This window comes from Crocodylus porosus, unplaced genomic scaffold (genome assembly GCF_001723895.1).
Source record: "Crocodylus porosus isolate Cpor-Errol unplaced genomic scaffold, CroPor_comp1, whole genome shotgun sequence".
Lineage (NCBI taxonomy): Eukaryota > Metazoa > Chordata > Crocodylia > Crocodylidae > Crocodylus > Crocodylus porosus.
The window spans coordinates 72,343,873-72,359,238 of record NW_017728931.1 but is presented as its reverse complement, the minus strand read 5'-3'; the positions used below and the strand labels follow the sequence as shown (position 1 = coordinate 72,359,238).

Below are 15,366 nucleotides of genomic sequence, written 5' to 3'. Positions count from 1 at the left end.
CGGCCATCGGGGGTCCCCCCCACAGTCCCTTCTCCCTCCTCCAGCCTCCCTGATCCCTTACTCACCAGCACTGGAGCTCTGGTGCTGAAACACCTGGCTTGGCCAGCTGCGTGTTTCAGCACCAGGGCGAGGGGTCAACCATAGAGATGCTCTGGCAGCCAGAGCATCTCCATGGAGGACCCAGCCTCTGGTTGCCCCACTTTTTTTATACTTCACTTTTTTTAGACCCTATCCAGGGATCTAATTTTCTCCCCATGCTGCAAGTTTGCAGTGCAGAGAACATTTTTTTGTTCCCCCACATGCCTGTTGCCCCACCTCAAAGGGGTTTGAGGTGGGGCAAGGGGCAAGTGCGTGCTCATGTGGATGCGCCCTAAGAGTTCAAACCCATACCTTTTTAATCTATCAGGAGAGTGCTATAGTCACCAGGATACTTTCTACCTTTCCTGTCGAGCTGCACCACTGTACAAAAATAATTCAAGGTTCATTAAGGCAAAGAGAGGAAGCATTACTCTAACCTAAAGATTAGGACATTTACCTAGACCAGGGATACTTGGTTTCTGATCTCTGCTCCAAGGATTGTTTGTCCATTTTACATTAATCAGTCATTGTATAGAGTGCAGAAATAATAGAGTTTCTAAATGCTGTCAGAAGGGCAATATACAGTACTGGGAAAGTGTGTACGAGATTACAGAAGGTATACCTATTAGAAAACATTTGTATTGATCAGTAGGCCTCAGAGTGGGATACATTATACCAATTAATCACTCTGTAGATCTCTTTACTTTAAGGGCTTGCCTATCTTTCATCTAAATACTGAATTAGCTTTCAAAGTGGATAATGGCCTGTATCCAGTAAAGATAATGCAGTACTCATTTTGTTTGCCCTAATGATCTTTTTTAGACTTTAATTGTTTACCTTATAGTTTTTGCAAGTTAAGTTGCATTTTTCTAAAGTTGAACATCTGTGTATAACAAGCTGTACTTACTTATATACCTTATGTACCCTTTCCCCCAAAATTAGTCCTCCAAATTTGGCATGCATATCTTTAAGTGGTAAAGCTGATTTTTCTTTGCTGGAGTAGAAGCAAGGAGATGCTGCTGTAAGATGACTGTCATACTTCTCCCTCTCCTAGTATTGGGGAGGAAAGGGCAGAATTTACCCTTCAGCAGCTACAGTGTTAACAGTCTCGGAGCCACAGCTGCTGCAGTCAGGGTCCCTGCAGTCAGCAATCGGCCATGAGAGGAAAAATCTTTTTTTCCTTTTCCCCATTCTGTTTTTCCAAAACAAGGTGTGTGTCATTTTTGGGGGTATGTAGAATGTGAGACAGTACAGTATTGCTAAAGTCTTATTTGCTACAGAAATATATTTGGAGGAAAAGGCAATCCTTGTAGCAGAACCAAATATAGGCCATGTCTTTCTGAAAGGAACAGCAAAATAGTGAAATTCAGTGTCAGAACTGTGTTTTCTTTGTAACCTGCTAAAAGATTTAGAACATGGATACGGGAGCAGATTGCTGTTGCTATTAGTTTACTCTGTTTCCATTTAATTTGAATTCTTTTGCAGAATTCTCTCTCCTAAGCCTTTTTTTTTTTTTTTTAAAGAAAAAATAGCCCAGAATCAAATCCATCATTGTATTAAGGCACAGAATTTAAATTTCAGTAGATTCTAGGAGAGAGAGAGTGGAACAAGCATCATGTTTTATAAAAGACTGAAAAGGTTTGCTTAGGAATAACCTTTAATGACATTGGAGCAGTACACTGTAATGTAACTTAATGCAAGCAGCATGGATTTACAAATTGGGTAATAGGAAGCCAAGAGTCATACCAAGACCTGACCTTGCTGTGTGGTGTTTTAAAGTCTTAAGCAAACCACCTGTGTGAAGAGAAAGCAATTGTTGCATGCCTTCAGTGATTAAAACTACCAAGGAAGTGAGTGATTTTCCATTCTAGATGTCCTTAGATTAAGATTGGATGCCTTTCTGGAAGCTATGCTTTGTCCTACACAAATTATTGGGCTTAGTGTAGGGATGAGTGAGTGAAATTTGTCATGATATACATGATAACGTGCATATCATGATGTCATGATATACTTACTATAGGAACTTATGGTTCCTTTTGTTCTTAAATCCTATGAATATGAGAAATATAAAGTGAACTGTGCCACAAGATGATTTCCTCAGGCAAATATGGAGAACGTTGCCTTTGATTTAGTCGCCTGCTTTTTCATTTACCCAAATCTGAAACATTTCAGGTAGCATGGAGTGCTCTAACAGCAAATGTTGAGTAGTGTACTCTATCATGTAAATGACATCAAGTTTCTGTAGATGGCTCATCCTAGTCTCATCTTATTACTGTTCAACGCTAAGAGAAATTGTTCCCATGATACTTTTTAGAGCTGCAGATGAGTGTGTCAGAGAAAAATATGACTTGAGAGATTTCTGAAATCTCCTTAAATGGAGTGCAATTTTGACAAGAATTTCATAGATTTCATAGGCATTAGGGCTGGAATAGATTTCATAGACATTAGGTCATAAGATCCCAGCAAGATAAGCATCCAATTTTTTCTTGAAGGTGTTCAATGTAGGTGCTTGAACCACCTCTGAGACCTTGGGGGCTTGGACAGTAAAGAAATTCTTCGTTATGTCCAGCCTGAAACGGTCTTGCGGATGTTTATGACCGTTCGACCTTGTCATCCCTTGGGACGCTCTGGTGAACAAACGTTCCTCCAGGTACTGGTGGTCACCCCTGATAAACTTATAGGTGGCCATCAGATCACCCCTGAGCCTGCGTTTTTCCAGGCTAAAGAGCACCATGGCTCTCAGCCTGTCATCGTAAGGTCTGTTTTCCTGACCTCTGATCATGCATGTGACTCTTCTCTGGACTCTCTCAAGCTTCTCCACATCCTTTTTGAATTGTGGAGCCCAAAACTGGGCATAGTACTCCAGCTGTGACCTCACCAAGGCTGAGTACAGAGGGACAATGACGTCTCGGGATTTGCTTGAGAAGCATCTGACCCCCAAGTCTCTTCCATAGCGCTAGCCAGCGTAGCGCTGCCGAGCCTATAAGGATGCTGCAGGTTTTTCCTCCCAAGGTGGAGAACCTTGCATTTTTCAGTGTTAAACACCATCAGGTTCTTCTCTGCCCATTTGCTGAGCCTGTCCAGGTCAGCCTGGATCGCCTTCCTGTCTTCAGGTGTGGATGCTTTGCCCTGAAGTTTGGTGTCATCAGTGAACTTGGCCGGTCTGCTTTGGACTCCAATGTGGACTCCAATGAAGATGTTGAACAAAATGGATCCAGGGGCAGAGCCTTGGGGGACCCCACTGGTCACAGGGCACCATGACGATTGATTTCTGTCAGTTACCATCCTCTGGTTCTGACCATGGAGCCAGTTTCCCAGCCAGCGGATCGTGGTGGACCCAAGACCACAATTGGCCAGTTTTGGCAAGAGGTGATCATGGGATACCAGATCGAAGGCTTTTTTGCAGTCAAGATGTATGACATCAATCTCTTCTCCCTTGTCCAGGTGATGGAAGGAAATGAGATTGGTCAAGCAAGACCTACCCGCAATAAACCCATGCTGGCTATTCCTCAGGATGTTGGCATCGGCCAGTCCATTAAGGATGGCCTCTTTAATAAACTTTTCTAAGACCTTCCCTGGGATAGAGGTCAGGCTGATGGGCCTATAGTTAGCCAGATCCACTTTCCTCCCTTTCTTGAAGATAGGTACCACATTGGCCTTCTTCCAGTCTTCAGAGCACCAGGAGTTCTCAAAGATCCATGCCAGGGGCTGGGCTGTGATGCTCGCCCGCTCCTTGAGTACCCTGGGGTGTAGATTGTCAGGGCCGGCTGACTTGAAGGTATCCAGCCTCTCAAGGTGTTTCTTCATGAGGTCAGCATTGATGGAGGGCAGGGGATCTCCCTCACCTGGATTTCCCGGGTTGGACACAGCCTATATTATAAATGTGGATTCTGTATCAAAGGGGTTGTCTAAAGTTCACTGTATAAAAATTTGAATAGAAGAACCTGGTGGACATGTCCGCGTGAGCTTGCACATGCAGTTTGTAGTGCTGTAGACCCATCTGCGGTACTGCAAACTGCATGCAGTATGCATGCAGATGTCTTCTGCATTGCTGATTTTCAGTGCAGCAGTTTTTTTTTGACACCAGGAGATCCTGGTGTCAAAAAAAAAATCTAACCTGCATCAGAAAAAAAACAGTCAGGATGGTGCATGTAGAAGCAATGTGCACTGCCTGAAACTAGAGCCTGGCCAGCCAGAGCCATGGTTTAGCTGCCTGTTGGCCAGGCTCTGTGCACCTGGATCACTGCAGCTGGAGCCCCAGAAGGTGCTGACCAAGCTTTCCCTACCCCACCCAGGGCAATTTGCCACGTACCAGAGTATGTATGCAGGGGTGCTCCCCCAGGGACAACTAGCAGAGCCATGAATATGTGCTGCTGTTAGTCATCTCCAGGGAACACATGTTCCTGCTCATGGGAAGGTGCCCAGTTAGGACAGGAGATATGTTTATTAAGGCTGTACAATTATTTTTGCTTTATTTGGTTCTGTTTATGGATTTTGGGCCAAGACTACAGAGAAACTTTTGCGACTATATTAACATTAATTACAGGGGTGCATGCATTTTTTATTAACACTTTCACACTGGCCAGTACCCTAATATCTTTGCTGGTATAGTTTACTTTGCTCAAGGTTCTACTAGCAAGCAGTCTTTTGCCAGTAAACGGAGAAATCTACTGAAATGGAAAGGCTTGGAAACTAGGTTTTATACATTTCTAATGAGAAATCTCTAGATGTATGGTTGTGAAAAGCTGTCCCTGACAGAGAAGACTATACAAGTTAAAAACTTCATGTTACTTCTGTACCAAACCTTTCGGATTTCTAAAACCAAACTGATTCAATACTTGAAAGGAGGAAAAACTAATTGGTGTAAGAGGAGGTGCTGGTAGTTCAGCAGATGGCAATCTTTGGTTTAAGTCAGTGGTAGGAGTGTTGTACAGTTTTGAGACATTGCGTTACTTCTGTAATAGAGCAGATGCCTGGACTATGAAGGTTTTCTGGCACTTTTCATTAGATTGAGGTGCTCATCTCAGTATTGTCATAACATTTGTATCTGGATAATTATGTTATGCTCCATTAAGTTTCCTTTGTAGTCTCCTTTGGATGAAATAATCCACTCTTTTTTCCCCCTGAACTATATAGTAATGTTATATGCATATATGCCCTGAAATAGTTGCTGTATATTGCAGTAACGTTGTGAAAAGTGATCTTGTAACTTTGTATGCTTCTATATAATCTAAGCCATTTATTTGCAAAAGTCTCTGGATTCTTCCATGGGATGCAAGTACAAATATAATACATTGTACGAAAATTTTACTGAAAATGTTGTGTAAAAAATTAGTTGTTGTTAATATATATCTATTTTTGCCCCCTCAAGGTTCATAATAGCCCTCAGTGTGATGGCTCAGTATATTCTTGTCTGAGGTCAATCAGCTTATTTTTTTCAAACCAAGAAGAAATAGTCATTTTGGGACATGAAGTAAGAAAAGAAGGAATTAGGTAAGTAAATTGACAGTATTTTGAATATCTTACTAGAGAAATGAAGTATTATCATTAGAGAATTATGATTCTAAACACTACATTTATGGCATGTTTGTACTGTAGTGGTAGCTTTGGGTCACCTTCTATTAGATTAGCTTAGCTCAGGTGTGAGTTGCATTGCAAAACTACTCATGAGTGTTTCCAGTACCTTTGGGATATTGCATGGGTTTATTTGTTGCTTCTGAAGTATGCTGTGCTGTGTCATGATTTCCCCCACCCTCCCTGTGAGCTGTGGAGCTTGCCTACCTTCTGGGTGCATGGGGGAAATTATGGGAGAACTGTGGCATTCAGATTTTTTTTTAACTTCTTTCCTTACTGGGAGTGGGTAATCATTTTGAGTGAAAGTTGAACCTAGGTTTTAATGCAAACACAGCTGGGCCAGCTAGTCGGGTCTGAAAGCACCTGGAAATTCAGGTGGGGTGGGTTGCACATGGATGGTTGAGGGCTGACAGTAATATCTACATAAGTATTCTGTAAAACCATACTCTTAGAGGCTCTTAGATGGTAAAAGAAGAGGTTAGCATTAGCATGTATGTCAGAAAATACCTATGTCACATTGTAGAAAGCTAACAGGAGTGAAAGGTAATTTTGACTTATCTTTTTGAAGAGGAAAAAATAAAAAATCTGCTCTGAGTGCATGTAATGAATAGGTTTTATGAGTTAAAAGGTAAAATGTGTTAGAAGGGTCCCTCTCACCTTCTTCCGCCTAAGAATATTTAGGGTTTCTGAATTGGGTGGTTTTGTTTTTTCAGATTAACTTTGCCTCAGACAATTGGAAATGTCTTCTTTGAGAGATTGGCTGACTACATTCTGGTGAAAACTACCTTTGGTTTTTCTCTGGCTTGGGATGGAAGCTCTGGTATTTATATGAAGCTAACAGAAGAACATAAAGGGAAACCATGTGGTCTGTGTGGAAATTTTAATGGCAATAAATCTGATGACCTCGTAATACAAAATAGTAAGTGAAGAGCTCAGGAAAGCATCTTTTATTTTAAAGCCAACTGTCTTGGTCATGCTGTTTTGTAAATATGGGGACTTGTCCTAAAAAAAGTAATGCTTTTTCCACTTCAGTTCATTATCAGGTTGAGTAGAAAAGTTAGGATTTGTTATAACGAGTTCTTAGGAGTATAACTCCAGTTCAGCAAAACACTGAATTATATAGTTTTCTGTTCAACAAAGCATCTATACACAAGCTGAACTTAAAGGATGAAAATATATTTAAACGTTAAAAATAGCATTTTCATTAAAGTGATATGCTGAAAATCAAAACAGTTAATATATTTTAATATATTTTTTATATATATATATATATTCACAAAACAGTGAATTCTTTCACTCAGCATATTAATCTGAATGAACAATTACCATTTAAATAATATGGGTTTTTTTGGTCAGTGAAATATGGGAAATTGAAAACCTTCTTTTAGAAAAGTGTTTTTTCCCCCACTGCTATATTTTACCTTGGACCAGATAGTACACTGCCATGGACCCTTTGTGGGTCAGTTTGTGCTGTTGATTTGCTACAGCGTCAGAATTTGAGACAGTTGGTTTCTCCTTGAATCTGAATAGTATTTTTCTGTAGGTTCACCTTATTTATGGTAGGTGGTGGTTGATATAAGTTTTACGCACAACCAACATGCCAAATATTCTGCTGCCTTTGTATGGAAAACACTCAGTCCTACCTAGAGTGAAGGGTGGAATGTTGGGAATGCAAGGAGAAAAAGTTTCTCTCAAAGAATTGAAAAGTAATAATCGGATTTAATCATAGTAATAAAATATACTGGAAGAGTCTAGTTTCTCATTGTTGCCTATTCTTAAATTTCAACAATTGTCTCAGTTTTGCCTTGATTTTGTTTTTTTCCCCTCTCCTTTTCTCTTGCCACATTTCTTTTGTGTCATAATTTAGATGTTGTGTATTTTGCCAGATAGAGTAAAAATGTGCACGCACACACATGCACACCTCCCTTCCCCTTTGCTTAACTGGCCAATGAAAATGGGTTGTATCCCCTTCACAGTGCATGCTGCATTGTACTGTTCAGGAACATTAAACCTGCATCTGTGAAGCATTTGGATAAGATCAACCTCAAGGCTGCCTTCCACCCCTATGATTCTGTTATACTGATTGTCCTGTTCCAAACACTTGACATCTGGATACCAAAGTAAAGTACACTTCCAGGATTGTTGAAATAAGTGAATAAAAAAGAAGGAAGTCATGGATTCACTCCCTGTTAAAAAGAATATTTTCAATTTCTTTCAGCTTTCTATTTATTTAAGACAATTCCTAGACCTGGTTTGCTTGCTTGTTTAACTTTCAGCCTTATACAGTACCATTTTTTAATTTGTAGAACAGTAGAATTCCTGTCCTGCAGAAGTCAGAACAATGGATCAGACTGAACTTAAGCTGCAACTAATTTTATAGCACTAATTTTTATAGTGTCCTAATGATATTTCTTCAAATAGGAGCAAACTGTTCTGATACTTTTTCACAAGGATAGGATGTGATGCTTATAAGTTGCAGCTTTCCATTGTAATATTTCCAAATCTGAACCCTTTGACATACTTCCATAATTAAATCACTGGCATCTGTTCTTTGTGGTCAGCATACAGATTACTTTTACAGGCCCTAGCTACATTACATCTAGAATCCGATCTAGGGGTCTTTGCCAACATATCCGTGAACCAGTTTGGCTAGGCTGTTTGAAATCTGTACTATCTCTGAAACTGGCCTAGAGCTTTGGATAGGGTTGCATCTGTATTTATTTGTAGTTTTAGGTGATCCTTAGGTTTATATGGGTCCCAGTCTCTAAAACAAAGTATGATTCGTTTCTATAGCAGTGATTCTCAATTACAGTATTATGGCACTCTGGGGTGTCTTAAGATCCTTTCAGGAGTGCTGCAGAATGCCAGGAAATGCTAACACTGTTAAGTGCACAAACATGATTCACAAGGTATGTCCAGAGATTTCAAATAGGAATCCATAGTGTTAAAAACATGGTCCTGCTGTGGTTTTTCTTAGTTCTTTGCAGCAGAACAATTGCTCTATTATTTTTCTGTAGTCAAAAAATGAGTGAAAACTAAGAGCTAGCATTTTCCAAGGGGTGCCTTAAGTCTAATGAAGGGTGTTTCAAGTATAAAAATGTTGAGAATCAATGCTTAATAGTCTGTGTGTAATGTGTTTGTGAATTTGATCAGGATTGACCAGAGAGGTCAAGGCTTCTATGAGAAAATGTACAGTGCCCTTCCTCTCAAACTTCATTGAAACTGACATGTTTTGTGAACTGTTTTGAAACAGCATTCTTCAACAAAATTTAATTTAGTCAATAATGCTCTGACCAGCTGTGCATTTTGCCTTAAAAAATACAGCATATAAATCCTGTATCACCTGAGCTGGTAAAGGTTAGGCTGTACTCAAGCTTGCAGAAAGGGTATTTATATTATATTTAATATAATATCCTTTCTCCTAACCTGTTGAATATCACTTGCGTTAACTGCTGATGTATCCTACAAATGATACAGGAATATATCTCCTTTATCCTTGTCCATTTAACACTACAAGGAACATGTAGTCTGTATTTTACCTAGAGCAGTGGCTTTCAAACTTTTTTGGCCATGTATCCCTTTACCCACAGAATATTGCTGGTCATACCCTCTATACCCAACACGTCTGTTGACACCAGCGTCAGTGTTTGACAATGCCATTACTGGCTGAGTTAACCAAGCAGAAGTCCACCATCTTTATTAAATTTTAGGTACCTATGTACAAGGGGGAAGATCGAGGATTTCAGAAAGGGGTCACAGGAGCCGCGACCTATGCCGCAGGCATGGCTGTGCTTTGGCTGCCAGCCTTCTTTCATTGAACAATGACTTGAACATCCATTTTTCTTTTTTAATAATGTGGTCATTTATTCTATATAAGTTCTGGTACATCTGTCATAACCTGAACACTTTCCACTGGTAAGTTGTAATGTCATATGTGGTTCCATTGTATCTCATATTCTCATTCCAGAAGGAAACTTGTGATGTCTTGAGTTTTATTTTTGGAGAGGGGATGTCAGCACTCACCCACTTCTGTGAAATATGTTGAGATCCTTACATGAAATGTGTTAAAAGAAGTGCAAGGATTTTTTTTTTAAATAGCCATAAAAAGAAATCTGTCCTTACTTGGAGATTTGTTCTGAAACTACTACATATAACTTTTCCTTAAAAAAAAGAAGAGAAAAAATGCTTACTGTGGTAATTTTTTAAAAACTTAACACGTTACATTTCATGTTAATTTCATATTTTACACTAAATGAATTTGTAAATATCTCAAATTATTGATTGATTATATGTGTAATTTGGATCAAGTGTGCATAAAAAAATTATTGGAAGCCTATTTTAATGCTTTGCTCAAGCGGTAAATCAGCTTTGGTTTGAAAGGAAGACCTATCTGCTTGTAGAAAGTGATGCTGTTCAATGTTTTCTATGAAGTAGGTCACTATACAGAAGACATTGCTGAATTTGCAAATAGCTGGTCTGTGCAAACCCTGGAAGATGCAACTTGTGTACCTACTGCCTCAGATTTTTCTAGTCCATGCTCAGCTGACACAGAGTTTACTGAGGTAAGCTTGTCAGTGCAAATTTGTTGAGTGCACTGTAGCAATAAGTTTCTCTACCCTATACTAAGTGGCAATACCAATGTTTTGAAATGCCAAACCACTGCCAAAACCAAGGCTCTCGCATAGAACCTAAAAATGTCTGTATGAAATCTAAAAATGCCTAATAAACAATTGATTTAAAATTTGGTAAAATAGTTTAAAAGACTAATATTATAGCATCATTTTAAATTGATCAGTTTCTGTCAATTTATATTGGTACATAATAAATTAAATATATTAATGAATAAATTAAATGTATTCATCTTTGTTCTTCATAATTCTAAGAAACACTTCAGACTGCTAAAGGACTTTTAAACTCAGTAAGTCTGATTCTTATGTCATATAGTCTGAGGCCAGGATTCATTTTATTGATGCCAGTAGAGTTATAGTGCAAAAGAGGAAGTAAGGAAAGGAATAGTGTAAATGAGATCAGAAATGGGCTCAATATATGCAGCATGCAGAAAACAGCTGGATCTAAAGTTAAACACTCGCTCTAAACATATTGAACTTTGGGGAGAAGATTCAGATCAGGCTGGTCATTAGAGGGTTTCTGACAAACTAGGATGAACTAAGTTTTGTGCGGCTAATGAATTTGCCAACTGGCCTGTTTAAGAAATCTTCACTGGCACCTCGGCCTGTGATTCAGTTTTCAGTCCTGATCTCTTGCATCTCATTATGTCATGAGAACATTGTACAGCACAAGAAACAGGCTTAGCTCCAATGTGAATAGTTTTCATCATTAACAGTTGTCTTCTTTGACTAGTTTAGAAGTTCAGTTGTCAGGCTGGTATGATGGACATATTAATCATGATACAGTAGGAATAGAGTAGAGATAAGGAATAATACAAGAGAAAATTGGGGAATCCTTATATTCTGAAAGGAACCTTGTAGACTAATTTTTTTTATGTATTAGTTTTCTTTTGTGGGGGAGTGGAACTAAAAGGAATAATTCTTGTTTTTATTGCACAGGCCATGTTCTTCAAGTGCCAAGTACTCCTACAATTTCCTTTTCTCAGCTGTCATGAAAGCATAGATCCTTATTCTTATATTTCTAGCTGTATGAATGACCTTTGCAGGTAAGAAGGGTGGTATTAAATATTTTTGGGGTTATTATATAACAGCCAGTCATTCCTGTGTTCCCCAATTTCATGTCCCAGCATCTCTGTTTTCAATCCCAGTGGTCGCTCTAACCATACTAGGCAATGGGTCAAATTCAAACAGGTCCAATGATTATAGACATTAGAGGGAGCTAAACTTTCAAATACCAGGTGAAATAAGCCCTGTATTTCTCCTTGTTTCCCATACTGTGCATGCTAGAATTTCTTGGCCACTGTGCTCTGTTAATAATAATTTGTTTTACTTGGCACGCATTAGAGTACCAGCAGTGTTGATTCCTTTTCCAACAATATCAGTCAGTCATATTTATTATGATCTCTTAGGTATGCTGCAAATGAATAGCTGACCAAGCAAAGAGTTTACTTTTTAAATAGAAACTCTTTCATTGGAAATTAATCTTAGTGATGTAGGTAATAAGAATAGCAATAGCTGTTTCTGCCACTTTGTCAAAGTGAATTATCAATTTTTTGTTGAAATGAGGTGCAGAAGTGATCAGTACAGTGAGCTGAAGAACTACCCATCCAGTAGCTTCCATTGTATGTGCTATTTCATGATGTTATTACCACTGACTAATATAATAGGCTGCTAATTTTTAGTTTTCTATTTTGCCCTAAAATGGATATGACAAGCAGTGGTGTAACTAGGGCCAGCAACCAACTTTGTGGGGAAAGTGAGGTCAGGGAGATGAAAAAAACATGACTGCTGGTAGCTGTGTGATTGTGCTGGTGACACAGCAGCAACCAGAAGTAGCCACTACTGCTGTGTCCCAGATGCCTGGTTGCATTGCTCTGCCACTGATGACAGGTTGCATGTTTATATCCTTTGGGACTAAAATGTTTGTATGGAAGCCCATGACATTTTCCATTGATCTCACTGGCAGCCAAAGTCAGGCTGGACCTGAATTTTATTTATAAGACAATTAAAAAAATTATTTTTGCATCTTCATAACTCTATTGCACCCAGAGAAAAATATAAAACAAACTTTCAGTATGACATTGAGTCAACTGAGGGAATATCAGGGAGGATTTATTTATTTATTTATTTATTTTTTACATACCTGTAGGTGTTGATGTGAATGGTGTCAGTATTTTAAACTTTTGTAGGAAGCTTCCATGTCTCAGGAGCTCATTAATTTAGGCTTATGTTCATAAGAGACCTCTCATCAGCAGCTTAGTTCCTTGTGGAGCCTAGTTGATATGCCGAGTCACTGTTTCAATAAGACTCATTTAATTGGATTATGTGAGGAGACCAAGGAGACTCTGATGGACATAACAAAAGTACAGTGGTTTGAGTTTCTAAGTGGTGTGTTGAAAGCAGAACCTGTACAATGTAACATATTCTTAGAAATATTAGTTTTTGAAGCTTGATTTAGTAGTGCTGAAAGACAAGTAAATACAGGCAAGATGTTCTAATTTTGTTTTTGTTTTTTATAAAGATGTCTTGTGACTAATTATTTTGGCAATACGTCCTCCATAGTGAATGACAGATTATGATGGGCTTAAGTTAATTTTAAAATGGTCGTGACTCTCCAGATTGTCTATATACAATTCCCATCCCATGAGTATATGAGCGCTATGCCATTGTTAATGGTTATATATTTATAGTGGCTTTTTGACAGAGGGACACCCTCATTTTATAGCTGGGGTATAGGGAGTTATTTTGGCGAAGGTCAAACAGAAATTCCTTGACAGAGTCGGGAATAAGATCTATGTCGTCTTCTCCACTGCCTTCATTACAAGACTTCTGTTTTCCTCTGTTAATTAGCATTGATTTATTTTGTAATAAAATATTAACTATGTTTGTGGTTGTAACATAAAAATAAAAAAATACCTTTTATCATATCAAAACATAAACATGCAAAAACATATGCAATGTCCCAGTTTCTTTCAGCTGATGCTTGTATCATTTTCACAATGTGTATTGCTAGCCCTGTATAGAGTTCTGCAATGTTATATAGGAGAGAAATAGTCGTAAATCCTGCATTTAGTGCTCAGTGGGCATGTCTACACATGAAATTAATGTGAATGAATAAACTCTTGAGTTTATTGTTCCTGGGCACTGCCTTCACCTTGCCCTGAGACCGCCAGAATGTTGATCCAGGTCAGAGCAGCCCCAGCTGGCAGTGTGCCCCAGGGGTCATCCTGCTAGTCTGGGGCTGCTCCGACCCAGTTCAACATGCTGTGGAGGGACTGGCTTGGGCATGAGGGTGCACCAGTGTGGGGCTGGCAGGCAGTCCTGCATTTGAGGCACCCTCATGCCCAAGCCAACCCTGTCAGCATGTACACATGCATTTGCTCTGCATTAAATAAAACTGGCACTGGTTAGTACTTGCATTTACAAGTACTAATCTGTGGCATAGTTAATTAGTTTCCTGCGGCCTAATAGGGCCGCACATGTAGATGTTGAGATTTTACTGAGGAGCTAATAAAGCAACTCTGCAGCAAATGTCTAGTGTGGATGTACCCAGTGCTTACAAAACTATTTTTCCATTTCAGAATGGATGATGATGAAACTTATTGCCGAGCAGTAACAGAGTATGCTAGAGCATGCTCACATGCAGGATACCCTGTACGAGACTGGAGGGATGATTTTCCTGCCTGTAGTAAGCTTAATTTATTATTTTTTTTTAATTTTTTTATTCTAGTAATGTACGCTTTAGTTCCACGTTGGCACCAAACATTTACTGTAATTACGCAAGTCTTATAATTGTATAAGTTGACTTGGGTTATACCATATTTCATAAGTGATAATGAAGCATGGTTACTAGAGCAAGGGTGGCTAACCCATGTCATGCATGCCAGAAGTGACACAGGCAGCCTTTGTGAGTGGCATGTAGTAGATGGGGGAGGAAGCAAGGAACACAGATGACAGGTAAGGCAGGGAGCAGAAAGCAGAAGAGTGGATTGGGTATGGAAAGACGACCAGAATAGCTCTTAGGGAGGGAACATGGCTTAATGTGTGGCACACCTGTTAATGTATTTGGCCCCCACTGCTAGGGAATGATTTTAATTCCATCCTGCAAGAGGCTGTTTGAAGCTGGGGCAAGTGGGAGGAGGACAATTGAACATAGGGGGCACCACATGGATATGACCAGCAATACAGGCCCATCCAGTGTGGTAGAGAGCAGCTCCCCCAGCTTTCTGCAGCTAAGTTTATGATTGGGCCGACTGAGGTGGTGGCGGCTCTCGTTGAGCCCCCATGGTGATGGAGGGAGCAGGAGAGAGCCATGGGCGGTTCATCCAGGGGATGTCACATGCCCCCCCTCCCCCGATTTTGTTCATTCACAGTATGGGGCACAGGACTGCAACCTGACCAGACTGACACTGGGATGTCTTTATGGCTCAATCGGCAGGACCTGGCCTGGGAGAGAGGAGTGGAGTGGTGAGACTCGCTGCTGCTGCTGCTGCTGCTGCCACTGCCAGGAACCCCATGCCAGCTGCACCATCATGGAGTAATGCACCACCACTAGTGCAAGGAGTAGTGAATCAGGTGCCACACTGCCCTTACTTCTTCCTGCTGCCAGCCACTTGCTTGCAGGGCTTTGGCTCTACATCAGAGGGCAGGTAAGGGGCTGTACAGGTGGCCTGAGGGGAGCAGCAGCGGTAGCAGCTGGGCCATTGCAGCAGAGTAGAGTCATGGCCCAGTGTGCAAGTATCTGACGGTGGGAGGAGGTGAGAGCAGTGCAGCACCTCCCCCTGCCCTCCCGCCCATCCTAGTTCTTTACTCCTGATGCTGCAGACAACATGGCTTTACTCCATGGTGGCATGGCTGGTGTGGGGGTCCTTGTGGTGGTGGCAGCAACAAGTCTTGCCACCCAGCTCTGCCCTCCTGCACTGGGTCCTGCCTGCTGGGCCATGGAGGCAGCCTGATACCAGTCCAGTCAGGCTGCAGTCCCATGCCCTGGTGTGGAGGCATGTGCCCCCCCAGTCCTTCCAATGCACCATTAATGGTATTATCTATGGTCAGGCTCCTCCCTGCCCCATGGCTCCCCTTCCCTGCT

General features: G+C 40.4%; 1 protein-coding gene across 1 annotated transcript in view; it reads left to right on the top strand.

The window, feature by feature from the left end:
* Positions 1–15,366, top strand: part of OTOGL (otogelin like) — a 170,165-nt gene that overhangs the window by 14,563 nt on the left and 140,236 nt on the right. Inside the window, exons 7-11 of the mRNA XM_019543930.1 lie at positions 5,450–5,571; positions 6,366–6,571; positions 10,087–10,214; positions 11,220–11,326; positions 13,862–13,968. Of these exons, the coding sequence (XP_019399475.1) occupies positions 5,450–5,571; positions 6,366–6,571; positions 10,087–10,214; positions 11,220–11,326; positions 13,862–13,968 (670 nt within the window). The remainder of the gene's footprint in view (positions 1–5,449; positions 5,572–6,365; positions 6,572–10,086; positions 10,215–11,219; positions 11,327–13,861; positions 13,969–15,366) is intronic.